We start from the raw sequence: 25683 nt of genomic DNA on the forward strand, positions 1-25683 counted from the left end.
ATGTCCTGATGTCATGATAATAAAAATTTAAGCTATTAATTACAATATATCTAATTTTGGAGACTAAACTTTGGCAATATTTCAGGATATGTATATATATATATATATATATTATAAGCAATTTATTTAATTAACTAACAAGATTATCTTGGGTTTAATTCTCCCCCATCACAAACCGTCCATGCCCTCATTCTAACATCTCAACCGTTCATCTTTGCGTTGGCCCATCCCCAATGGACGGTAGAGATTCGAGGATAAGAGAGATGGACGATATGATGGAAGAATTCTGACCGTTCGATTCTCCTTCGCCATTGCCGCATGGCAAGCTATAAATTGCATCGCGTCCTTCCAACTGCAACTCATCAACGCATCTCTCGCTTGTTGTGTTGCGTTCCGCCTCTTATTCTTCCTCCACTCCGCCTCCTCCTCGGCTTCCTTCCGATCTGTACAAGAGCAGTTGGTGGTCTCGACAGCCCTGCCCATCGAGCTACAGAAAATCCGAGGAACAAGAGGCATGGCGGAGCGAGGCGACGGCGGCGAGAGGGGAGGAATGGAAGAGGTGGATGGCGCAAAGCTCGAGTTCACTCCCACATGGATTGTCGCTGGCGTTTGCTCCGTCATCATCTTCATTTCCCTCGTCGCCGAGCGCTACCTCCATTACCTCGGAAAGGTCCCTCCTTTTGCTCCCCTTCCCGAACGTTCTGCAGTTGCTAAATCTGCTATCTTTCAGGTTCTCAAGAGCAAGAATCAGAAGCCACTCTTCAATGCCCTACAGAAGGTGAAAGAAGGTGCCTTTCGACTTGATCCCTCACTCTTTTCTCTCTAGATTGGTCGATTTGGCGTTTTTCATTTAAGGCGGGGGAATCTTGTGGCGTCTCGGGAACAGAATTGATGCTCTTGGGGTTCATATCGCTGCTGCTCACGGTGTTCCAAGAGGGAATCCAAAACATCTGCATCCCCAAGAGGTGGACCCTTTACATGCTCCCCTGCAACCCTGAGAAATCCCACCACCACCACCACCATCACCACCACCACCACCACCGTGTATATTCTGCTGAAATTCCTGGTGGTGGCGGTGAGAGAAGGCTGCTCGCTGAGGGCGTGGCTCATTGCATGAGCAAGGTGTGTTTGAGGCAATTCCCCAATGATTGCTAAAAATTTTGTCTTTGTTGAGTTTGTCTTTTCCAAAATGTTACGGGAGAAAATTTTCTGCATGATCCAGATGCATTTTCTTATGTTGACATGAAAGTTTACTGAAGGTTAACTCAAATGAACAGTTTTCTGTGGAAAAATAACTGAAACTAATAGTTAAGATATCTGATGACAAGACCATTTTGCCAATTTTAAGTGGAATTGGTATTCTTGTTTTGTTATAGCAGATTATTTTTCTAATTTTTCTTATCTCTTGTTCTTTTTGTACAGGATGAAGTCCCATTGTTGTCTGTTGAGGCAATACATCAATTGCATATCTTCATATTTGTCCTCGCAGTCACTCATGTTCTTTTTAGTGCATTCATTGTGCTTTTGGGCGGAGCAAAGGTAAATAATCACATTGTTTTGCTTATTAAATAGACATGCTACCTAGTACTAAACCTTCTCTTTAATGAATCAGATAAGTCAGTGGAAGCACTGGGAGGATTCAATCCAGCAAGAAATTAGAGGAGTTGGTACGAATACAATTATGAAACTTAGTACCTGGGATGATTGTCTCAGACCAATTATTATCATTAATGGAGCTAAAGATCCATCATTTTTTCACTAAAATCCTTTTATTTATCCTAAATTATGCTGATGCAATCAATATACTATGTGCAGCCCCAACAAACAATGCGCATCTACATCAGTTTCAGTTTATCATGGAGCGTGTTAAGACCATTGAAAGAGATTCAGTAGATATAACTTGGTTGGTAAGTGATTAACAGAATTAGAAATTTCACTGCATTAACACAAGTTTATAGTAGCCTCAAGACTTGGTCAAACAAGAAATTTCCAGTGAATTTCAGAGGATGGGCTGTTGCATAGTAATAAAGGCTAAGTCTTACTTGGATTGAAAACCTAGCATGAATCTGATTCTGTAAGCTGTAAATAAAACTCATTATTGATTGAACTTACTGAAACTGCAGCGTTATGTGTGTCACTATTTTTTCCTGATTTCATTTTAGCAATAATTTCTACGTAGAAACTGAAGTAAAAAACCACCAGTTTTATTTAAATCAGAGTTGCATAAAAATGGAAACGAACAAAAGCTGTGTTTGGGAACATATTTACATTTTTAATATGCATTTAGAGAAGGGAGCTTGAGCAAATGTACAATTGTGGAATATCTTAAGTGTTTGGTAAATAATAGATGAAAACTGCATTTTAAATGTATGTTGACATAAGTGTTATTTGGTAAAATTATATTTTAAAAGTAAATTGAATATTATATGATAAATTTACCCTTCTAATATTTTAAATATTTATTCAAAAATAAATATATTTTTGTTTTAATTAATAAGTATTTATATATATATGTAATCAAAGAAAATATTTTGTATGGCCCAGATATATAATAAATAAATATATAATCATATAAATGAATGCAAAATAATCTTTTGAAATAAATAAATATAATTTTACTTTATAAAAGATATAAATCATATTGACAATATTGTAATTTTTGATAATATTATAGCGTACTTTAGGAATTTAAAAAATTATATTAATATCCTACAAATTCTGAAATATCAATGCTACATTAAGGTAACATAAGTATATGAGCATTTGCAACATCCAGACCAAATGTGATTTGAAAGCATTTACCAAACACAAATTCACATTTGAAATATGCATTAAAGGGAAATATGCATTGAGCCCTCAATGTACATTTCAAATGTGTTCACAAATTCATCCATAAAAAAAACACCCAGCTGTTATGATTTGGTTATTGCATGTGCATGAAATTTTTTGATACTTTCACCTGATTTCATTGTGTGCATTGGGAAGTTGGATTTCCAATGCTTTGTTTGGAGCACCTATTCATACTTTCATTTAAATTGTCTGAACCATGAGTTGGTAATAGGGGTTCGTAACACTCATCAAGTGTCAACTTTGAAGGTTAGTAATACTGGTATTCAACTCCATTGGACAAACAAGTACTCATCTAATAATCTAGGTTGTGCTTCTGCAGCAATATCCTCTCAGAGCAATTATGACTGGCACGCTTAAGAAAATGTTGACTTTTATTTAGAAAACAATGAAATACTTTGAGATATCTCTCTCTATCCATCTCTCTTTCTTCTACATTATATCATCATTATCAATATGAATCCTCATGTATACAACTGGTTGGACACTTGGAGTTGGCTTGACTGTCTTACATTTCTCTTCCTTTTAAGTTATTTGAAAATATATGTTGTAAATAGCAACTTAAATTAATAGTCAGAATAAGCTACAAGACAATTTCCTGCTATTTTAAAATAATATGGTACCTGTGGCAATAAAACTTGGTTTTTTCTTGAATGGTTGCAAAATCTACGGAAACAACTATGACAAAAACAACATGCGTCAAAGTCTGGAAATTGCAATATCTTAAGAGGTTTGGTATATTTCCACAATACATTACTGTTTGTGGTTATTAATCAATTTTCTGGGGGAAATTATGTTTTCCAATGGAATCATATATTTAGATCAAGGTACTCATTTTCTAAATCTTAGTTTCAAGCTCTCAGTGTTCCCTGCATTCTTAATTATGCACAAGGATGCTCTATCGTGTACCGGACCGATACTAGTCATAGGCCAGGTATGTATCGGTTGGTATCGGTGCAGTGACACATGGTACACCTGTATGTATTAATGTTTTGAAGACGAAGAATGAGAAGGAGAAGAGGAACGTGCAGTGGAGAAGAGGAGGAAGGATGAAGAGGAAGGAAAAAACTTAGTGAGGAGGAAGGATGAAGAGGAAGGAAAAAACTTAGTTTAAGTTTTGTTTTTTTTATTTTTTTATTGGACTGGATTGGACTGTCCAACACAGGGGCGGTCCACATACTGGTCCACCCTCGGACCTGTGCATACTGCCCATTTTGAACTGGTCCAGGCGAAATGAAGAACTTCGATTATGCATACATATGGACTTTTGTTTTCTTTTAAAAATTCTGGCAGACAACAAAAATATTGTTCAACTGAAGATGTACATGTCAAGGAATATCATTTTAGTAATTGTATTTGTTTAAGCATCTTTGTTGACTCTTTCTAAAATCTACTGTCAATTAACATGATAAGATACTTAAGAACCTACACTAACTGGTACTTCTTTTGCTTTCTTCAGCATTCGTTTTTCAAACAATTCTTTTTGTCTGTGACAAAATCAGACTACGTCACTTTAAGACTTATCTTCATCATGGTAAGCAATGTTCTCAAGATCAAAACAATTTTTTTGCTTTTTTTTTCCTTTTTTCCCTGAAATTTAGTTTTCTTCCTTGATTCTATAATTATTTTGCATATCAAAACTTTTCATGGAAAGTCAATAGTCAAATCTGATTTTGGATTCATATGTTTTGTTACCTAAGATTTAAATACTTCTACTGTAGACTCATTGCAAGGGACACCCAAAATTTGACTTCCACAAGTATATGATCCGAGCATTTGAATCTGATTTCAAGAAAGTTGTTGGTATAAGGTAATGACACTCTTAGAAAATCTATATGTGCTTAAGTCTTTAAATGGAGTCACTAATCAGATTTAACAACTTAAATTTATCATGTTACACAATGATACAGTATGACATTTATTGTTAGTCACCCTAGTCCTCACATTTTACCGTCTTTCTTCAGTTGGCATCTTTGGGCTTATGTGATCATTTTCTTGTTGCTGAATATCAATGGTAAGCTGTTATCTCAAATCTTTCACAGGCCATCGATATCATATATTTTCATGTTTTCAATTTATTTGTTAAACCAAGAAATTGGAGTTATATATTGTGTGAATTTTTGTAAAAGTTCTGTATTTCCACATGGTAACTTCTTTTTCTTTAATCAATTGATATAGGATACTAGAATCAGTAGAATAATTTTTATGCCAAAGGAAAAACTTGTTTGGATATATCTGCTGCTTTTCCAACATAGTTGCAGTATTTCATTTCTATATTGTGAATAAAAAAAAAGAAGAGTATTTGTTGGACAAATGGACATCTGTAGATGTTTAAATTTAGTTATCGACCTTACAAAATAAGACAAACTGGTTTGGTTCATTTTAACCATTTCAAATTTTTTGTCATAGATATCAGGCATTTATGTTTCCTTTTTCATGTTTCAGCTCTGTTGCTAATTGTAGCTAAAGAAATAAATGTTTATATATACCGTACAATTGGATAAATCAGTTTCATTGGAACCACAATGCCTTGTCCATGATGGCTTTTCAAATAAATTCAGAGTAGTCATTTGTTTGCTTATCAAGTGTAATCAGAAAAGAATATTATCAAATAGGAAGCCTACTAAAAGGCATTTTTTATTAATGTGTCATGTTTAAATGGGCTATCTTTGTGCATGAGGTAGTGATCAACATATACAGCTTTGCCTCATAAGCGAATGTTGTTTATGGAACTTGAACCAATGACACTTAGGAAGCAGAGAAGAAACATTACTGTGGTTCTGTGGTTCACCCTATTTTGTGTACTAAGTTTCATATAATTATGAAATATTTGCAAAATGAGGTAACCATGTACACTTTGTTACTTGTCTATGGAAGTCTAAAAACTCTAAATTACTCTCCCCCAATGGTGACATCTTTTCCTATTAGAGACATGACTTCTAGCACTTTGACTATTGCCCCTTTGTTGCTCATTCAAATTATTTTATCTTTCAGATGGGTGCTTCTGCATGGTAGTGTCTTTAATACTATTTCTTCCTCTGCAGGTTGGCACACGTACTTCTGGATAGCATTCGTTCCTCTGATTGTAAGTATCCCTATGTAATCAGCTAAGAGATGCCGTATAAACAGTGAGCAGTAGTCTTACTCTGAAGGTACATAGTCCTTTGGCTACCAGAAATCTGTCATCTGTGGGGAAACTGTTCTCTAGCAGCAGAAGTGATGTCCATGTTGATAAAACTTATCATGCTTAGTTTGTTATTGACAAATGTTAAAGAATTGTGATTTTTACATGAATAAACTATAAAGAAGCTCACTGCCCCATCTTGCAGCAGAAAGAGATTCTTCTCAGGCTGAAATTTCATTTGGATGCCTAAGTAGAATTAATTATAAACTTAAGCTATGGAGGCAATCCCTAAAAACTAAAGGTTTTAGATTAAGTAGGACTAAAACTGAACATAAGAAATGCAATTTTAGTAATTCTAGAAATAAACGAGATAATATAGTTAATTTGAACAGATAAGAAATTCCTTTAAGGCTTTAGATATCTTGGATCAATTATTCAATAAGATAGAGAAATCAATGAAGATTTTATTCATAGAGTAAAATCAGGATTGTTAAAATGATGAGGGCATCATGAGTTTTGTATGATCATCAGATACCTTTGAGATTAAAAGAAAAAATTTATAAGATAATTATTAGACCAACAATGCTTTATGGATCTGATTATTGGGCAGCTAAGAAACAATATATACAAAAAGTTTGTATTGTCCGAGATGAGAATGTTGAGATGGATGTATGGAGTTACCATGAAAGATAGGAAAAGAAATACTTTTATTCATGAACAACTAGGTATCATCTTGATAGAGGATAAAATGAGAGAAAATCATTTAAGATGATATAGGCATGTGCTTAAGAAACATCCGGATGTGATAGTCAAAAGATATGAAATGATTAATGTTAATAGTACGGGAAGAGGTAGAGAAAGACCTAAAAAAACTTTAATAGAAACTATAGATAAATATTAGGTACTCTAAACTTAAACTAACATATGATTTTAATAGATCTCAATGGTAGAAAAAGCTCCAAGTAGTTGACCCTGAATAGTTGGAAGTTACGGTTTTATTGTTATTGTTATAACCTGTGTGAAAATTTGTTCTTGGTACAATTACACAAATGATTCTCTAAATATCAGTTATATTTGAAAATTGTATGTGGTCTTTAGGTTTGATCTATTTTCCACTGCTTATATGGTTCTTCTGAGGAAAGCATATGAAATGTCTAATCTGACCATTGGTTTAGGAGAAACTTTAGGTATTTGTCCTGAGACTGCCACATCTAGGGTTCCTGTCATGGTTGAATTAACTTATTCTTTTTTATACTGTAGGCACAAATGTAGGGGGAAAATACTAATTGGCATGATCAAACAATACGCACATGTGTCAGTTTTCAAATTTTTGCATGAGCTTGATGTGGACTCGAAATCCAAACCCAAATACTGTAAGATGTATTTCTGTACATTATCCACAAAGCTCAGTCACACTAGATTGTCAAGTGCTTGGTCAGTTCCAAGTTACATAGCAAAGATAAAGATTCGCTATCTTCCTTTTTGTTTCACTCTAGACTTTGTAATAAATTAGTGAAGCTGACACTTCTCTTATTGAGGCTATACCATGATGTATGAAGCCTTAAACCACCTCATAAATAAAATATACTCATCATTTATACATCATGGTGGCACCATATCTGTGTGACCTGGGTCTTGGTTGTCATTGTGTTCTCAAATGTCATAAAGGGCATAACCAGTGCACGAGATTCCTGCCAATGTTGGGTCTTGGTTGTCAGTGTGTTCTTAAATGTCATGAAGCAATGAATTGATCTTGCCTTATTTTCATTCTTGCAGCTTCTTCTTTCTGTTGGAACTAAATTGGAGCATGTCATTACTGAGATAGCTCATAACGTTGCCGAAAAGTATTTTGCAATTGGAGGAGATTTGATCGTTATGCCATCAGATGATTACTTCTGGTTTCACCGACCCAGGATTCTCCTTTTCTTGATCCATTTGATCTTGTTCCAGAATGCCTTTGACATCGCATTTATCTTCTGGCTATTTGTAAGCTGCTTAGAAAATTAAATTTCGTATTTAGATTTCTGCTCTCTACACCTCAACTTAAGCACTCTACTTTTGGCTCTATTCTTATCTACGGTTAGCTCAATCATGGATGATTCTCCTTAGGATTTAGCTCATTCCTTTGCAGTAACTAAAACCCAATTAAGTTTCTAATAGATTGATATTTTATGCAGACTCCATATGGTCTCGATTCCTGCATCACCGATCACTTTGGTTTTGCTGTCCCGAGGCTCGTGATTGGGTAGCCATCATCTTCTCCTTATATTTTGTTTTGAATAACCAATTCAGTTTTTGTTCTAAAGCCACATGGTTCTGTGCCCTGTAGAATCATTGTTCAGCTTCTCTGCAGCTACAGCACACTACCGCTCTATGCCATTGTCACCCAGGTAACAATGATCCTTGAGCAGTTGTTCTTAGAAAATTCTTTTGTTGCTGGCACTAACTTCTCCTTTTGATTAAGATGGGGACTCACTTCAAGAAAACTGTATTCGATGACAACGTGAGAGGGGGCCTTGTGGACTGGGCTCAGAAGGCAAAGAAGCGGTTAAGTCTCAAGGAGGACAATGAGCTTGGAGGTTCAAGCAATGGCCGAAATGAATCTCCGAAGACAATGGAGATGACAAAGCTCATTATGCAGTCAGAATTGATGATGGAACAAGGAAAAAAGACATGAACAATGGAGAGCAGATACATCTAATCGAACCACCTCGTCAACTTCAATTTACTAGCTAGAGATTGTGTTGCCAACATGGAAGTGTCCCCGAGATCAGATGTCAGATCGTTTCCCAATCCTCTAGCTTTCTCTCAGAGATTATATATGCACTCATATATACTATTACTTACGTGAGTGGAACACCAAAGTTCGTGTTTGAATTTTTGCATGTTCATGTATGTATCGCTTTTGTGATCGAGGAAGGTAGAAAGATGCCTCAACTTGGACCTAATTCCAAATTAATACATTAATTTGAGGGTTTTCTTCAAGACTTTCTCATGAATGGTGGGAAGAATGTGTGTTGCAAACTTCTTTCCATCTTGAATATGAAAGACAAAATGAAATTTCCATTATGATCCAATGAAGTCTGTCTTGGATGTTTATTTCTAAATCAAATTGTGTCTGTCTTAATCGAAGAACAATATTTGAGTAGTTTGAGGAAATGGAGGTGCAGAATTGCTATCCAGATGGCTTCTTGTGGCCCAATTTATAGCATGATATTTGTGTTTGAAGAACATATTCTATGGGGGAAAAGGTGTTCCAAATACCTGTTTAATATGCTTCAAGCAGAGATCAATAGTTCATCGAGTTGAACAAACTGTGCAAAATGATCGATCATGCAAGTTGGAATCAACATCTGATGCCATGTGGAAACTACTTGAGTCAAAGAGGTTGAAGCTTCCTGATCTATGAACCATAAGCATGTAAATGATGTCTACAACCACTCAGAACACTGCTGAAAGAAATTGCTATCCGATCATAAAGTCATTTGAAGCTGAAACAAAACTCGGTTCTGACTTTTTTATAAGCAAGAGGAGGTGATGCTTTGAACACCAGAGGGTGGCATGAAAGCCAAGATCAGTAGTACAAGAAATATACCTATAGGAACTAACAGCAACGACAATGGAGGTGGAGGCATTGGAGGTAGAACAAGAGGAAGAAAAATCAACGACGCCATGACCGATAAAAGCATCAGAAATGATTTGGCACTGAAATAGCTCGAGACAAAAGCATTCCAGCTACTCCCCTGTGATCGAATCATCTTGCGTTTGCCATCCATGTCACTCACTCACTCACACACTCCTGAAGCTTCTTCTCTCCACTCGGCACCACAGTAATCTTGCTTAGCTCGCAAGTACCGGTAGCAACTCGGAGTCTTCTGTAACAATGATCAGGGATGCATTTCCAATGAGAAATCTCATGAGGCACCTTCCATGAATTCAAATTGCAGAACTGAAGAAATAAGAAGAACATGAAGCATTGGCATGAAACTTAACCTCATCCTGTCAACAGTTGAAACTATTAGATGGTGACCGAATACGATTACAATTTCGAACTTTAGATAACTTATCATGTGCAAAATATAAAAAAAATCAAGTACATCAGAAGAACCAAAATGAACACCATAGAAGAAAAGCAGTACCTGTGTGCTTTCCTATTCTTTGGTATCTCAGCAGAGACTTCTTCGATCATCCTTTGCCTTCAAACTTGAACTAGAAACATTAAGGAAGAGAAAAGATAACAGCATCAGTGCTCTCCAAAGCATTTATAGCAGTGATGTCTCTATTTGTTACATGTTGGCTCTAAATCTAGAATGGAAAGATGCTGCATGCTTTGAATGATGCTGGAATGGATTGGTTGTCTCATTTATCAGCCACTTTGTTGGACTCTCTGGTTTTTGTGCTGTGTGGGGGATTTATACAATGAAGGGAAACAGCTTCAATTATATCCTTTAGTTTCTTTGGGTTACTTTGATGATTGAGAGGATGAGGATAAGGTGCAGTCGAGACATCTGAAGTGGATACATTGCATGTAAGTACAATAATTTGAGCTTACTCTGAACCTGGTGAGCAAAGTTTTCTCTTCTCTTAGGAAAGAGATAGGATTGATCTCAATGTGCTCAAGGTGACTCCCCCCTGGCCATGGCTGCCATCAACTTTCTTTTCCTACTGGGATGCTTCCATCTTGAGGACCTTTGAGGAGACTATGCTGAGGATAGCCAATCATCACCAGAAGCCAGGGCCCAAGAAGTCATCATCCACATGATCATACGTACTTCCTTAGACCAAAAAATTATACATTTAAATTTTTTTAAATATCAAGTTTTTATTATCGGATAAGATGTTCGATCGAGGTTTACAATATCGTTCGTTACTAATGATATTTATTGATCCAATAATTTATCGATACGCAAATTATAGTAAATCAAACAGATGATATATATTGTATAAGGTGTATATCATCCGATACCCTTGGATATGATTATACCATCATCAAATAATAATATTTTATCTTTCTTAAGATTTTTTTTGAATATACAGAACAATATACCTTGTCCAATATTAGATCAATTTTGATTTTATTTGGGATTTTGAGACACCATTATCAAGTAGTTTTATGATATAATATTCAGTTAATTATTCAAATATAATTTTATCAAATAAGACTTATGTAAATATATATTTAAAATATAATTTTTTTTATCTATTTTTATCAAAATATTAAAAATAAATTTTACATTCATCTCAAATTTTTTAAATATATATTAAAAATATAAATTATATTCTCAAACGCAATTGCAACTAACTCATATAGCACCACTACAACTTTATATATATATATATATATATATATATATATATAGAGAGAGAGAGAGAGAGAGAGAGAGAGAGAGAGAGAGAGAGATTGATTTCGGAACTCTGATCTATTAAGATTGTTTTCGAAACACGAACTCCGATCTATTAAGTCGCAAAAAGGCCATCTTGTTATTGTACTAACGCCACCATCTGCTCGCCACTCGACGATGCATGTCCACGGCAAAAGGTTCCTCCTGCTCCCATGGTGACCACCATTGTATACTGTTCTGTGATCACCAGATTGACCCATTGATCAAACCGGCACTCATCTCGTAATGTTACAGACTGTAATCAGCACAACATGCAAAGCAAGCAGTACAGGTTTTCTTCTCCAAGGAGGGTGTGCAGTGCATCAAGTACTTGGTACATGGCCATGGCTAGTAGCACCATCGTCACATGCACACCTTGGGCCAAGCAAAAAGCAAACACCACCACCTCCATCTCCATCTCCATCTCCATCTCCATCGCCATCGCCACCACCCGTGCTGCTCACAGAGAGGCAAATCTTCCCCCTGCAGTGGGGTTGTGAAGATCACGGGAGATGCCTCAGCGAGAAGCCATGGCTTGGGAATGTGCTCTGCTGCAGTGGAAGTAGCCATGGCTTGTGACTGTTCTTTCAGGCAGTAGAAGCAACAAGGAAGGCACTCGTCCATTGCACCATCTTTAAACCTGCCGTAATGACCGGATCAGCCGTCCGACGCGACACGCGTCGAGCATCCGAACCATCTGGGGATCGATCTCCCACCAAGTACTACGACCCCTTTCTTCTTGCAGACAAAGCTGCAGACGCCCCCACCTCGCTGCCAAAACCCTCTCCTTTCCGCTCTCGCCTCTGCCTCTTGGGCTCCAAATCTCCCCCAGGGACCTTGGGGAATGATTTGAGGAAGCTTGGAGTGGGGTTGCGCTGTTCCTTGGAGCTCAAGCAGCTCAGTCGAGCTTCACGGAGCAGCAAAGAAAAGGAGAGATTTTTTAGGTTTTTGCTCGTCAAGATCCACGAGCGGGATCTTTTCTCGCCTTTCCGAGCTTTGTTCGTGTGGAGAATCTGCCAAAAATCCCATCTTTCGGGGGTTTTCGTTCCAAAGATCTGATCTTTTTGTGTTCTTGCCCTGCTCAGCCGTCAAAGATCGGGATTCTTTGGGGTTGATGTCGCTCCCGTTCCAGCAGCAGCAGCAGCTGCCGCCGCCGCCGGTGTACGCGTATCGATCCCACGGCGGGTCCGTCGGGCCGGTGATCGCCGTGCTGGCGGCGATCGCCGTGCTGGGAGTGATCGCAGGCATCCTGGGCCGGCTCTGCTCCGGCCGGACCATAATGGGGTACGGGCACTACGACTTGGAAGGGTGGGTCGAGCGGAAGTGCGCCTCCTGCATCGACGGGAGACTGGAGGCGCCGCCCCAGCCGCGGCGGCCGAGCGCCAACGCGACCGGGGGAAGCCTGCCGTCCCCGTCCGCAGCGGCGCCGCAGGCCAAGCAGTCGGAACGGCGGCCTGACGCCCCAGCGGGGGCGGCGGAGTCGTGAACTGAGACGGCGGCCTTCGATGCAGCTGCTCTCTGCATCAAAAAGCTTCCTTTTTCTTCGCCTCGTTTCAATCTTTTCTTAATGGTCGTAACAGCAGTTTTGCTGTATTACGTTTATGGAAGCCATGAGTTCTTCCATGGATGTTTACTTGGGATGGATCAATGGAAATTGTGAGCACATTGTTCTTTTTCCGCCGAACTCCTAAAAAACAACAAGAAATCGTGTTCTTCATATGATTGTGTTACTACGAATCATGTAAGTTTGAATCCTTTGTATTGCATCGTTTGTGGTACTAATGATGTGATATATGAAACGAATATAAAAATTATGAAGGTTTTTCGAAGATTATATGCTGTGTGGACTCCGTGATGTGATTACATCATGCAGCAATCTTTCGATGCACACAATCAATAATTGTCATTCTGATCTGCCTTATTATTTATCTCCAATTGTAAGCACATTGCATATATGCTTTTTTAATATTTTTATGCATTTAGACAACGATTTTTTGTAATATTTTCAACATCAGCGCTCTTTATAGTTTTTCTATTAATCAGAATTTGTAATTTAGATCCTAAAAAATAATGAGTTTGTCATATGTATTTTTTAACTCAAACTTCCAAGAGATCATATATATATATATATATATCTGAACAAATGATGTCTTTTGGATACCAAAAAAAAAAAAAAGTAGTTTATGCTAAATATATAATACAATAAATTAATTATCTAAATTATCACAGATATGAGAGAAAAAAAATATAAAAAGGACAATAAATAACAACAAAAGATTCCAGCTACATCAATTTGATTGATTGAAAACCTAACATGTACTCATTTTGAAAGATTGAGTGGGCAAAATATGTTTAGAAAAATATGAACAGTGGTCAAGTTCAAGATACAAGGAATGAGGTGTAGCTTACAACAAAATATGCTGCAATTTTCTGTGTAATTTTATTCTTATAATTGTTACATTATATTCTTTGAATAATTAATATGTTATCATACATTGTCATTTACATAATAGAATTTTAGTCAAATGTAGAGAGAGATAATAACAGCAAATTTGCTTTATGAATGAGGTGTTGTACTACTTACCAGCAATGATGCAGCAAATTTCTGTACAAGGAAATAATAAAAAAGTATTTTTTAGATATTCTCATAATCTAAGAAATAATAAATAAGCTTTAGGGATTTATGATAATCCAATTAAAAATATTTACTGTAGTAATAAATCATGCATCTGCTCCTCTCTATCTCATCCATGTATTCTATAAATTCTTTTATCAATTTTTTTAGATCTATGATGGTTTAATCAAAACCCCTATCATAAACAATACATAAAAAAAAGCATCATGAAATATCCTTTACCTCTTCTTTTGGTTCCTGTCGACTTCCTCCTCCATGGAAGACCGCAACTTCTGCATCTGCATGCAAAAATGAATCTGATTTCTGCAGATACTTTCAATAGTGTTGTCATTATTTAGTCCTTTGGCTTGACCAGATCTATGAAGTTGGAAGGAGATGTGCCAAGATAAGTCCAAAGAAGAATAGTTCTGATTCTGATTCTGTTCTCTACATAGAACAAATCTGATTATTATACATTGGGAAGCGACGACATTCCGTGGAAAGGAACAAATATAATGGAAGGTTGTCGCGTGGTGGATGGCGGTATTAAACCTCAACATCCCATGGGATCACCAGCTTGCCAACCAAGCAAGCGAAGGACTCATCCGCCACCTCCAAAGATGATGGTTACCGATCTCATATCATCGATTGAACCTGTTCTTAGTTCCTGTAGTCACTGTACAAGATGATCTTAAGCACCTGCGGGACTAAAACCCTAAGAAATGTGAGGTTTTGTCTCTTGTTCCTCTTGTTTCGTTTTCGGAAGGAAATGGTATTGGCAATTCCAACGAGTCAAAGTAGATTCAATTACAAGATTGGTTGCGATGTTGGATTAGGACATTCCTTTATGGCTTTGTATTCTTTTGTGATAGATGTCATCATACTCTCCTTATTCCTATTTTATAAGACGATCTCTCTCTCTCTCTCTCTCTCTCTCTCTCTCTCTCTCTCTCTCTCTCTCTCTCTCTCTCTGTATTTTATGTCCACATCGACAAATCTCCAACGCCAAAAGCTACATCATCTGCAGAATCCAACATGAAATGCCTTGGAACATGCTGAAGTCGGCAGATATCTATGAGAGGATAAGACACAGGAATATTCTAATCGCATCAGGTGTTGAGAGTCTTCGGTAGATCTTGTCATCTTGGTAGAAAGCCAGCTACCTCGCAACACACGCCTGTTCCTCGCCATAGACTCACCTCCCCAGCGACGAGCACTGAGATGATTGCCTAAAGGATAAATGCGCTCTTTGCATGCGGAAGGACACATCGAGCCTGGCCTGTTTGTCGGGGCCCTATCACGATGCATTGACCTTGATGGAGACCTGTGTGTGTGAGTGGCTATGAAGCGTAGAACTTGCAGTTTGCTCTATAGACATCCTTACGAGAAGGCCAACACAGTGGCGGGAGACAGCTGAGAGAACAATAGGGTTTTATCCTTGTGTTACGGAAACAAATTGGATGTATATGGCTGTGTTTAATTGCTTTGAAGAGAAAATTAAGAGTGTAATATGAGTTTGTGGAGATTTGTTTTTCTTCATCCAACCCAACAAAGAAAAGAAAAGGAAAATGATTTGATAGGAAATATGCCAACCAATAAACAAGTCAATAGGATTGTAGTGGAGCTCTGAAAGGACTTGCTTGGCTTCCTTGCATGCATGAGAGGAAGCTTAAAGAGACTCCACAATAAAATGAATGGACATGGAAGAATTTGATGGAACTATGAAAGAAGAAGCCATAGAAAATATACAAGGAAAATGTGTGAGTATTGAAATGTATGTATGTATGATAACTTTTTTGTGTTTAGAGATATGAAAATTATAAGTGTAATTATTTATTTATTGGATACAATTAAGAAGTAGAAAATTCAGTATATAGAACCAACAAATTATAATCCATATAAAATCTACATATATATATATATGTATATATGTATATATATATATGTATATATGTATATATATATATATATGTATATATATATATATATATTGCAGATAAATTGGAGATAAAACATCAGTTACTTAATACAAGATGAGGATGCCTACTTAAATATGAGAAAATTTATCCTGGCACATACTATTTGCAGCTAATGAAAAGAAGATAATGATGTGGATCAAATGACAAGATTTATCCCTGAGCACAAAAAAAGAAGAAGAAGAAATTAATGTGATAATTAAGTGCTTGTTGTACTTTGATGAGAGAGAGAGAGAGAGAGAGAGAGAGAGATGAAAAAGACCTGTGTTGTATAGATACATAGGAAGAAGGGGGAATGAGGACATACGACATGGGTGATCGGGACAAAACATAGTACGAGTGGGTCACCATTCCGAGGAAAAAGAAAGGCAAGGGGATGTCTAAAAGATGGAAGCTCAACAATGGTGGAGGACAGATGGAATCTTTTCACCCTTCTCTTTTGACCTGACATGTCTCATCATCCCCCTCTCTTCTCTCTCTCTCTCTTTCTCTTTTTCCCTCTCTATTCTTCCTTTTCCTACCATCTCTCTGATGTGACTTGATGACATCCGATCTTTGTCCGTGTCATTTGCCAAGTTCTTGTCTTCGCCTCCTTGGTTCCATCTTACTACTCTACGCCAAGCTTTGTGAGGTCACAATTAGATCTCTCCAAATAAGCTCGTAGAAATAAATGGTGGGTTTGTCTTTGCATGGAAATAAAGAGTCGCTACTGTTGTTTCATATGTACTAACATAAGCCCACTATGTTCTCTTCACACTGATCCACCAGTTGACAAGGATTTATGTGCATGTGAACAACTTGACACTTGAGAGAGAAATGGATCATTATCTTAAAACACTTTTTTTCTCCATCTCATGTGATTTGCAAGAATCATTTTTGTCCCTCATAAGAGATTATGAGTGATTATTGATGATCATCTAGTGCAAGTCAAAGGTTTGGACTAAGATCTCTCCACCAGTGATGAATGAAGCTGTTTTGTGAGTCTAAATTGATTCCATTTTTTTTTATTGTATTAAAGGTCATTTTCTCTATGAAATATTTTCTCCATCAGTGGGAGTTTTAGTTGAAGAGACCCAAATGTTCATTAAATTTAAGCCAAAAGTTACAATTTCCAACATCATATTTTAATTTCTCTTGGTGAGAATAATTTTTCTTCTTTCTCCATTTTTAGTAGTTTTTGTATATTTTGGAAATAGCACAATTACCATTATAAATTTTAATATAGCATATATATTCTTCCAAATAGAATGGTCATCCACATATGCCCCTCTCATGTCAATAGTTATCCATAAACCTCAAATTTGTTAGAATAAAAAATTTTCACAGAAACTAAAGCTTGATATATAAATTAACACAATGATTTTAATGTTTTGATATATAATAATACTTTGGTGTATCTAAATGACAGCCATCTGACAAGGAATAATTGTAATGCATCTTAATTTAGAGAAATTAAGATAATATTAAAGTGATTTTTTGGCCAAAGTAGTTGTAAATTTAACTTGCATTTGATAAAACTAGATAAACAAAATAAATTCAAATTTTAAAGGAATAAAATTAATGAAAATGCCTATTTCGATACCTTAAAAAAAAAAAGATGATCATTTAGACCCATGTTAGCCATTTCAAAGTTATTCTAAATACTTGATAATTTTTAGAAAAAAAATTTAAAAGATGATTATTTAGACTTATGTTAGCCATTTCAAAGCTATTCTAAAAAAAATAGTTTCCAATTTTTTTTTCAAACTTAAAAAACCCTTCTCTCATGATAATTAATAAGTTTTTTGTTCCAAAACAATCATAAATTCACTGAGAAAAATTGAAAAAAATGCATAAATTTGATTTTTTTTTTTTTTAGAGCTTTAGATGAGTTACAATAGCTATTTTATTTTTTTTTAAAAAAAAATAAATATATATATCATTTAGACTTTCTATAATTTTAATTTTAATTTTTCTATAAAAAAAAGTAAGACTTAAGCTACATGATTTTTTTTAATGAGGTTATACTGTATTTAAATTGGATTAAAACCAATATAATGCTGTTAAAAAAACTGTGTGTGTAACTTAGAACACCCAAAAAAAATTATTTTTTTCCTCAACTTTAGAAAAACATTTCCAATAATATTTTTATTATTTTTTCTCCAAAATGGTTGTGAATTCAACGTAAATAAGCACAAAATTGAAGTTAAAAGAACTCTCTCTCTCTGTCTCTCTCTCTCTCTCTCTCTCTCTCTCTCTCTCTCTCTCTCTCTCTCTCTCTCTCTCTCTCTCTCTCTCTCTATATATATATATATATATATATATTGATAACCTTGAATGAGCCATCAAGCACAAAATTAGAAGTTAAACCAACTCTCTATATTGATAACACATACCAAACTGAGCATTTCCACAGAGATGTTTTTAAGGTCCAAATTTTCATTCGTGTAAGCCACAAAGGTTGCACGATAAGAATGAAGGATTAGCATTAACATTGTCTCTATTAAAGCCACACAACGTCCAAAGAAAGATAGATAGTAAGGTCTAAAAGAAATCGAACATGATTTAAGTTGCTATTTCCTTTGGATGTCAACATATGACCTCTAGAAAAAAAACACTATAACTCGACCAGAAGAGACCATTTGCGATCGAAAGCCAATAAGGATCTGAAACTTGTAAGTCATCGTAATTTGGTGTGCATTTCTTTCTTTGATGTACAAGTTCGCAAAATCATGTCTCAGACATAATTGTCTACCAACGTCGGAAGTGATCCTTATACAAAAAAACAAACAAACTGTTTATTTCTTTTCATTTTATGTTTCGGTGTGGAGATGTATAATTCTTAAGTTTTATGTTAATTATATATATAATTATATATATAATCCTTAATTTACTAAGGACTCATAATTAGAAATAAAAAAATAAAAAATAAAGATTAGTATCAAATCTCTAAAATTAAAAATATGGTTTACAAAAATATTAAATCCAATTCAAAAATATTTATCATGATATTAGGACATATTTCAGTCGGTTTAAATGTGATCCAATCTCAATTCCAATTCCAGTGGGATTCGGAATTGGCTTGCGCCATAGGCAGCAGGAAATCGGTCCTAATCCCAGTCGTGATGGGATTCGATTTCCTAATCGATGCGAAGTCCTTACGGTAGACGGGAAACTCGTTCGTCTGGAATTCTAATATCGCGGCATCATCGTCCTTATATATACATACATACGTAGCGACGTATTCCTCCGTGCTTATCATCATCATCTTATTGAACCTCTTCGACATGGGAGCAAAACAAGCAAAGGCGATAAGCAAAGAAAGAGACAGAGACAGCGAGAGCGCCGATTGGTCGACTCTCGAACCCGGCCTTTTGGAACTCATCGCGGAGCAGCTCGTCGCCGACACCGCCAATCACGTCCGCTTCGGTGCCGTCTGCAAAGCGTGGCACGTCGCTGCCGTCGCCGTCGCCGTCGCCGTCGCCAACCAACGCCGCACGAGCCCTCCCCACCTCGCCACCGGCCGTCTCGGCTCCTTGTCATCGCTCTCTCCGCGAGGACGCGCCCGATCGCGGTTTCAGCGTCTCATGGATACCGCCGCCGTGGAGCAGCTACCGGACAAGAAAGAGAATTCGTTCACCATCGGTTACTTACCGCCCGTGTGGCTCACACCAACCTTTATTATTTAAATCTAAATTACGGAGGGTTTTATTCCTCTTTTTTTTTTTTTTCTAACAATGATAGAGACGACATCTTTTTACTTCATAAGAATAAAATTAGCTCTCCTAGTCTCGATATGTGTATTGAGATTTTGATATGATATGATATATAATGGGAGAAACCATGCTCATCAGAGCTCCACATTTAGATCATTTGTGTCCATAGTTCTTTCTGCACCGAGGTGCTTTACGTGAGTAGCCTGATGAACCTGAGCTTGTGGTTATAAGATGTCAACCATGGCTGAGAAGGCCTCACTGTCGCTGGGCTGCCTCAGCGAAGGAAAGTTGCAGGACCTGATCTGAGATCCTGCGAAGCGAAGCTGCAGGCCGAGTGTGGCTCAGCTGCCTCGCACGCAGTGATGGTGTGCGGGTTGAGATCCAGGCACCGAAGACGGTGGAGGAGGAGGTACCGGCCACTTTCCACGGGTTGCCTCCTAACTGCTGCTGTCAAAATTTTCCGACTCCCATGTGACAATAGGAAGCATACGGGATCGCATTACACCCTAACCCTCTCAGCGGCAGCACTTGGAGTCGAGTCTTCGGATGCCGGAAATGGCTTGACACAACCGCGTGAGGTTTGCCGGCGGAAATGGGAGCGGAGGAAGCTTATCGATCTCATGTTGAGTCGCAGCCAGATGCCAGCCGACGGCCTTGCTGGGTTGGTCGACTCCAAGCTTGTGTTGGAGATCGTACAGCTGAATTGCTCACCATGCTGTGCTGATCTTTGCCTCCAAGTGCGCGTCCCAGCCATAGCCTTGCTCGTCGAGGCTTTGCAGTCATCGCGTATGGCTCGTCCCGATTGCTTGCTTCTCTTATTCCCTCAATCTACTCGTGATACTGAGGCTCTACCCTCGTCTCTCTCACTTGCTCCAACTCTATGAATCGGCACAAGAAATTACCACGAATGTTGAGCTACTGCAAGCATGCATATAAGTGAGCCTCCTCCAGATAGGAAGAACGGTTTGCTCAGATGAAAGATGTGATAGAACACAGCCAAGAAACTGATCTCTATTTTCCTTGGTTGATACCAAAAGAAGGTAAAAGAAAACACAAAATTAGCATCAAGAGTACAAACTTCCTGAACTATATATATGGTACAATCAAAGAAGAACAAAGGAACCAAAGATTACTCAAATATCTATTTGCTCTCCACAAACATGGACGACTATATATATAGATGGTATATGTTGACACCGATGTTCCATTACCTCGTATCACATGCACGATCCTGTGATCCTTGTGAGAGGTCCTCCTCTGTTTTTTTTTTTTTTTTTTTTTTTGTGTCGTTCCAATCTCATCGATTTCCTTCGCAAGCATATCTTATCATTGTTTCTGTCCCTGTAAATGCGAAGCAGGATACTGAAAGAAAGAATTATCTTCCTATGCCGGCAAATCGAAGAAAAAGTATATGTAAAGGACAAGTGACAATTGAAGCGAAACAAGTTTCCCCATCGCCATATGATGCTTTCTTCCATCCATAAGAGTCGTCGTTTATGCGCGCATATGATTCGTCTGACTTGAATTCGCGAGTTCCTATTGACACTCAGAGGGAGCTGTTTGTTGAATTCCATGTATTCAATCAACAAAGTATTGCATACACGGAATTTTATCCAAACGACAACTCTTAACTTCAATAGTTCTGCACTGAGCATCCAAATTGTGAGTCAAAGATATACGAAGATTAAAAAGAAAAAGAAGGGATAATATGAGATCTAGGAATTACTTGTATAAATAAATAGAATTTGGTTCCATGTCTGGAACTTGATCATTCAGATGATGAAAGAACAGTCCTGAAGTCTATCTTCAAATATACAAGAACTAACATTAATAATACACACAGTTGGAGAAGACAAAACACTCAGAAATTTATTTATTTATTTATACAAATCATTCTCCTGCAACTAAAAAAGCATTTCTAGGGAATTATTGTAGCAGATTTTTCCAAATTTATTCTAACAGCTCGATGAACGCATAGTTGGTAAGATGACACTTTTCCAAATCAACCTAGTAGCAGTAATACAGTTCAGACCAGAAATAGACAGCTCTATGACCTGTCAAGAAAGCCCAATAAAAAAAATGAGACAAGTATAGGTGGGCATTCTTCTCTGACATTGAACATTAAAGAAAAATAAAGACAGGAAGGAAAACATTGAATACATTAAGAACCATATCCTATCGCTTCTTTCAAGGAATGTGCTTTAATGCATAACATGCCATAACCGGCTTACAATAATAATAAGCAAATATTAAACAAGAATGTCTTATCTCTGGTTGTCATAATTAACTGAAGTTTTGAATATTGGTTCACAGACAACAAATGTAAAAAAAAATCATCACTAACAGATAAAAATTTGACAGTGTATCATCATCAAGTACTCAAATGACATCTACACCATGACACGCAGACAAGAAGCTACTATCTGTTAACAGCATGAAAAGATGGATAAAAAGGAGTGTTCAGTTTTAGCATATAATGACATGTACAAAGGCATGCCAACAGCGTGCTTATATCGACCTAGTACAGGCATTCATTATTTCAACTGATTTGCATGTTAATAAAAAATTAGCTTTAGCTACGTCCAATTTGACCTTATGATCAAACATCTACTTATTAAGGGGTTCGATATGGGTTGAATACGATACATATGAATTAATTGGCTTGAGTGATTTTATTCATCGATTGGGTAGGACCTTAGTCCCTGTCGCTAAGGATTTTGTACGAGATAGGGAATTCATTAGTACTTAAACAAAGATCAAACAACCACCTATTATCCTTGATATGCATCCTTATGCGGATAAAAGATACATCTAAGAAACAACAACTGGCATTTATTGATCTATTGATAGTCCTCCAATCATTTCAATTTTATCAAAAGAAGTGCGACTGAAAATGACACGGACCTTAGCAGCCTCACTTTTATTCAATTAAAAAACTAGATATGTATGTTTCTGGATCAGATGATAGACTAAAATAAGTTGTATGACAAACAACTTTTGACGTCAAATCCTATTGGATTAAACCAGCTCTTCTAACTTGTTCCGCAATGCCTCCCCCTTGTATTCCCCTACTCTCATCTGTTCTATGTTTCCTCCAGCCATTATCATGAGAAAGGATATCTGTAATAAACATGCATATCTCTCACTACTTGCAGATATCCTGTCTGCTACCGCCTTGGTGGCTTGCGTGTGGCTTCCAAACATGGAGCCCTCCTCCGTCTCCCTAACATCAAACATTAAAAGAAACTGCCATTCATCTTCCATGAGCTGGTCAGTTAACTTCAACTGACAACTTCAAAAATGACCAACTAGACTAGATAACCCATCCTCTGCTTTAGGTGGTATAATGTGAGTGGCGACTGAGATGCCATCGCTGCACTCCCTTTTTTTCCCGCCTGCCAACCTATCTAAGCTAGTGACAACTAGCACAGCCAATCATACACCATAGTTGGCCATCAGCCAGCCTTGGCACATTGGTAACTTGTGATCGACATGCTGAAGATGGTGCAAACACTAAGTTTTAAAAATATCTTTTGCATAAGAAATTTTTTTTTTGTAATACCATCAATCCAACATTATCTTTTATAGAAGTTAAACAATGTGAAGATAGTGCAAAGAGCCACAACAAATCTGAATCCTATGTGCATAGGCAATGTCTTCCTAAAATTAACCACAACAAGCAGAGGAGAACATCTTAGTGATAATGGTTTCCAGATAAGATGGAAACTCATCAAATCTGAATCCTATGTGCATAGGCAATGTCTTCTACTTTGCACCGGCTCCAGAAACCAATCAAAGAGAAATCTTTGATGCATTGACCATCAGAAACCACACAAGAAATATACGAACCAAATTAGGAACCCTAATCGACGATAAAAAAGGCATGGAGTGAAGAGGAAAACCGACACCAACTTTATTTCTGGTACCCGCCGCCGCGAGCGTCGTAGTCCTCCTCCACCCTTTCTGTGAGGTAGACCTTGGGGAAATCGTCGGGACCGAAGGTCTTGGCGGTCATGATCCGCTCAACGTCGGCCTTCCTAATGACGGTCCGGCGGACGGGGGGGCGGTTACGGCGGCGATCACGCGTGTAGTACTTGATATCGAACACGGTCTCGGGCTCGCAGGTAGGGATGCAGGCCTTGGCGGGAGCGGTGGCGGGGCAGAAGCGGCGGTACTCGGTGGCCATGGGGAGGGCGCTCCGGTACTCGGGATCGGAGCAGGGCCCGGTGATCTCCCATGGCTTCTTAAAGTACCTCTTGAACGATCGCACGAGGGATTTGACAGCGGACGCCATCGTCGGCGAGACCGAGGTGGGATCGAGAACACGAGCTCTCGAAGTTTCTTTTCCCAACCTCGAGGAAGATAGGATCTTTAACTGAACGCATAAGAAGGCCTTTAAAAGCCCATTTACGGCCCATATATTGTGTTCCTGACAATTAAGCCGTATGGGTTCAGCCCATTAATAACTAAGGGTGTGATTATTAATAGAACAAAATAGCCTTATATATTCATATTTATCACTCTAAATTTAAAATTATCATATATATATATATATATATATATATATATATATATATAAAATCCCTTTGAGAACTTTGATCTCATCTGCCTACACTGGAGTTTCACTTAAACGGTTCAATTTGACATCGTAATTAGAACAATGTCTATAAGAAGTTCCACAGAGACTTAACGCCGAAAAGTCGCCTAACATCTTTCCTAGAGTCCTCCTACGTACTGTCGGGTGACAACAAAGAACTGTGATGGCAACGTGGAAGAAGATCGCTCGGTGTTGAGCCGATTCTCTTTTACGTTTGGTCCTTTTCACTCATTTATGTAGTCACCAGCTCGCATGAGCTTTTATTCTGTGTTTACTCTTTCCTGGTTGTTTCCGGTGTCTGATGCCTACCATTGCTCTATTCTGAGGTTACAAGTTCACGCTTTTCTGCAGCACCCTTTTTTTTTTGTCTGCCAATGCATTTGTGTCTCAGTGATTTGGAAAGTTAATTTGGTAATGTCATGGCCTGGAAGATAATAAGCATATTCTTCTGCTGCTTTCTGAAAACCTTTGTTTATTTTTATGGTAGATTTCATGTTTCATATGTTGGCTTGCTTTGTACAGCTAAAATTCATGTAAGAAGTTGAATCCGGTCTGCATTACATATTATTTTTCTGATATGGATCAGTCTGAATTCTTAAACCTTTTATACTTTCAATGGATCAAGCAGTAAACCAAGTCTTAATGCACTCGGAACACCATCTTCTAATGGATGGAGATATCACAACCTCAGTTCTGCTAAATTCGTTAGCTGGCACGAGTCACAGGTTTTAATGGAGTAAGATATGAGCCGTATACATGATCGCGGAAGTGAGCAGTTCGTTGACAGGCTCATCTAAAGGATAAAAGAAGAAGAAGAAGTAGAAGAAGAAGAAGAAGAGGACGCGGCTCATCAAACGCCCAGCGTTCTCCTCTCTTTGCCTTGTACCTTTTGGCCGTCCAATTTTTCCAGCCACGACTTTATGAGAAAGGTGAGCATTCATCGTCCCTGATCCCACCCACTCTTTTATTGTCGCATTCAGTTGATGTCAGCGCATGACACGATGCTTATTGAGCTCCGGCGACTCGCGGCCGTGCCGGCTTTTTCTTCCTTGAAGAGAGAAAAGGATGCTCCTGCACTCCATGTGTCGAACACTCGGTGTGCGCGAACGGTATTAGAAATATCGCCGACACCCAGGCCTCTTACCCTATGACCAGTGGAGAATTGATACGGGACCCACAAAACCAATGTGGGTCCCACCGATGCTGGTTAGGGTAGGGAAGCGGGGGAACGTATGGAGTCAGCCGGAAAGTGTTTCAAGAAACGTATCTCGGCCTTGACCACGAGGCGCCCTTTCGGAGACGTGTCACCGTCTAACGTGGACCCCAGGCATCACGCGTGGTACTTTGCTGACGCGTGTCGTCGTGGTCGTCGCTCGTCACTGACGTGTCTGAAAAGATCTCGTAAAGGCTCGGACAGCCACCACGAGACGTCAACATCGCCACGGTTCC

At 37.9% G+C, this 25683-nt stretch overlaps 3 protein-coding genes and 1 long non-coding RNA gene across 7 annotated transcripts; 2 read left to right on the forward strand and 2 right to left on the reverse strand.

Annotated features, from left to right (window-relative positions):
- The first annotated feature begins 98 nt into the window (after nucleotides 1–98).
- Nucleotides 99–8930, forward strand: LOC135611647 (MLO-like protein 1). The gene is made up of 14 exons (XM_065107284.1): nucleotides 99–670; nucleotides 731–788; nucleotides 887–1122; nucleotides 1423–1539; nucleotides 1613–1667; nucleotides 1816–1907; nucleotides 4307–4381; nucleotides 4569–4657; nucleotides 4812–4861; nucleotides 5892–5932; nucleotides 7748–7957; nucleotides 8149–8216; nucleotides 8301–8361; nucleotides 8436–8930. The coding sequence occupies exons 1-14, from the start codon at nucleotides 515–517 to the stop codon at nucleotides 8646–8648; spliced, it is 1521 nt and encodes a 506-aa protein (XP_064963356.1). The 5' UTR covers nucleotides 99–514; the 3' UTR covers nucleotides 8649–8930.
- Nucleotides 8931–9463: 533 nt separating this feature from the next.
- On the reverse strand, nucleotides 9464–10464 carry LOC108952855 (uncharacterized). The gene is made up of 2 exons (XR_001978011.2): nucleotides 10111–10464; nucleotides 9464–9970 (listed from the first exon to the last, which is right to left on the reverse strand). It is a non-coding gene; the product is annotated as an uncharacterized LOC108952855 (long non-coding RNA).
- Nucleotides 10465–11757: 1293 nt separating this feature from the next.
- On the forward strand, nucleotides 11758–13026 carry LOC135611648 (uncharacterized). Its single transcript, XM_065107285.1, has one exon. It carries the CDS (start codon nucleotides 12467–12469, stop codon nucleotides 12836–12838), a length of 372 nt encoding a protein of 123 aa, XP_064963357.1. The 5' UTR covers nucleotides 11758–12466; the 3' UTR covers nucleotides 12839–13026.
- A 7599-nt stretch (nucleotides 13027–20625) lies between these two features.
- LOC135583238 (uncharacterized) lies at nucleotides 20626–23993 on the reverse strand. Of its 4 annotated transcripts, none has more exons than XM_065107698.1 (2): nucleotides 23550–23993; nucleotides 20626–21279 (listed from the first exon to the last, which is right to left on the reverse strand). In XM_065107698.1, the coding sequence occupies exon 1, from the start codon at nucleotides 23929–23931 to the stop codon at nucleotides 23551–23553; it is 381 nt and encodes a 126-aa protein (XP_064963770.1). In that variant the 5' UTR covers nucleotides 23932–23993; the 3' UTR covers nucleotides 20626–21279; nucleotide 23550. The 4 variants fall into 4 exon arrangements, with proteins under 4 accessions (XP_064963770.1, XP_064963769.1, XP_064963767.1 ...); XM_065107697.1 differs by having other exon boundaries at nucleotides 20626–21284; XM_065107695.1 differs by lacking the exon at nucleotides 20626–21279 and adding an exon at nucleotides 21347–21691.
- Nucleotides 23994–25683: the final 1690 nt, after the last annotated feature.

The sequence above is a fragment of the Musa acuminata genome, chromosome BXJ2-5 (genome assembly GCF_036884655.1).
Source record: "Musa acuminata AAA Group cultivar baxijiao chromosome BXJ2-5, Cavendish_Baxijiao_AAA, whole genome shotgun sequence".
Taxonomy (NCBI): Eukaryota; Viridiplantae; Streptophyta; class Magnoliopsida; order Zingiberales; family Musaceae; genus Musa; species Musa acuminata.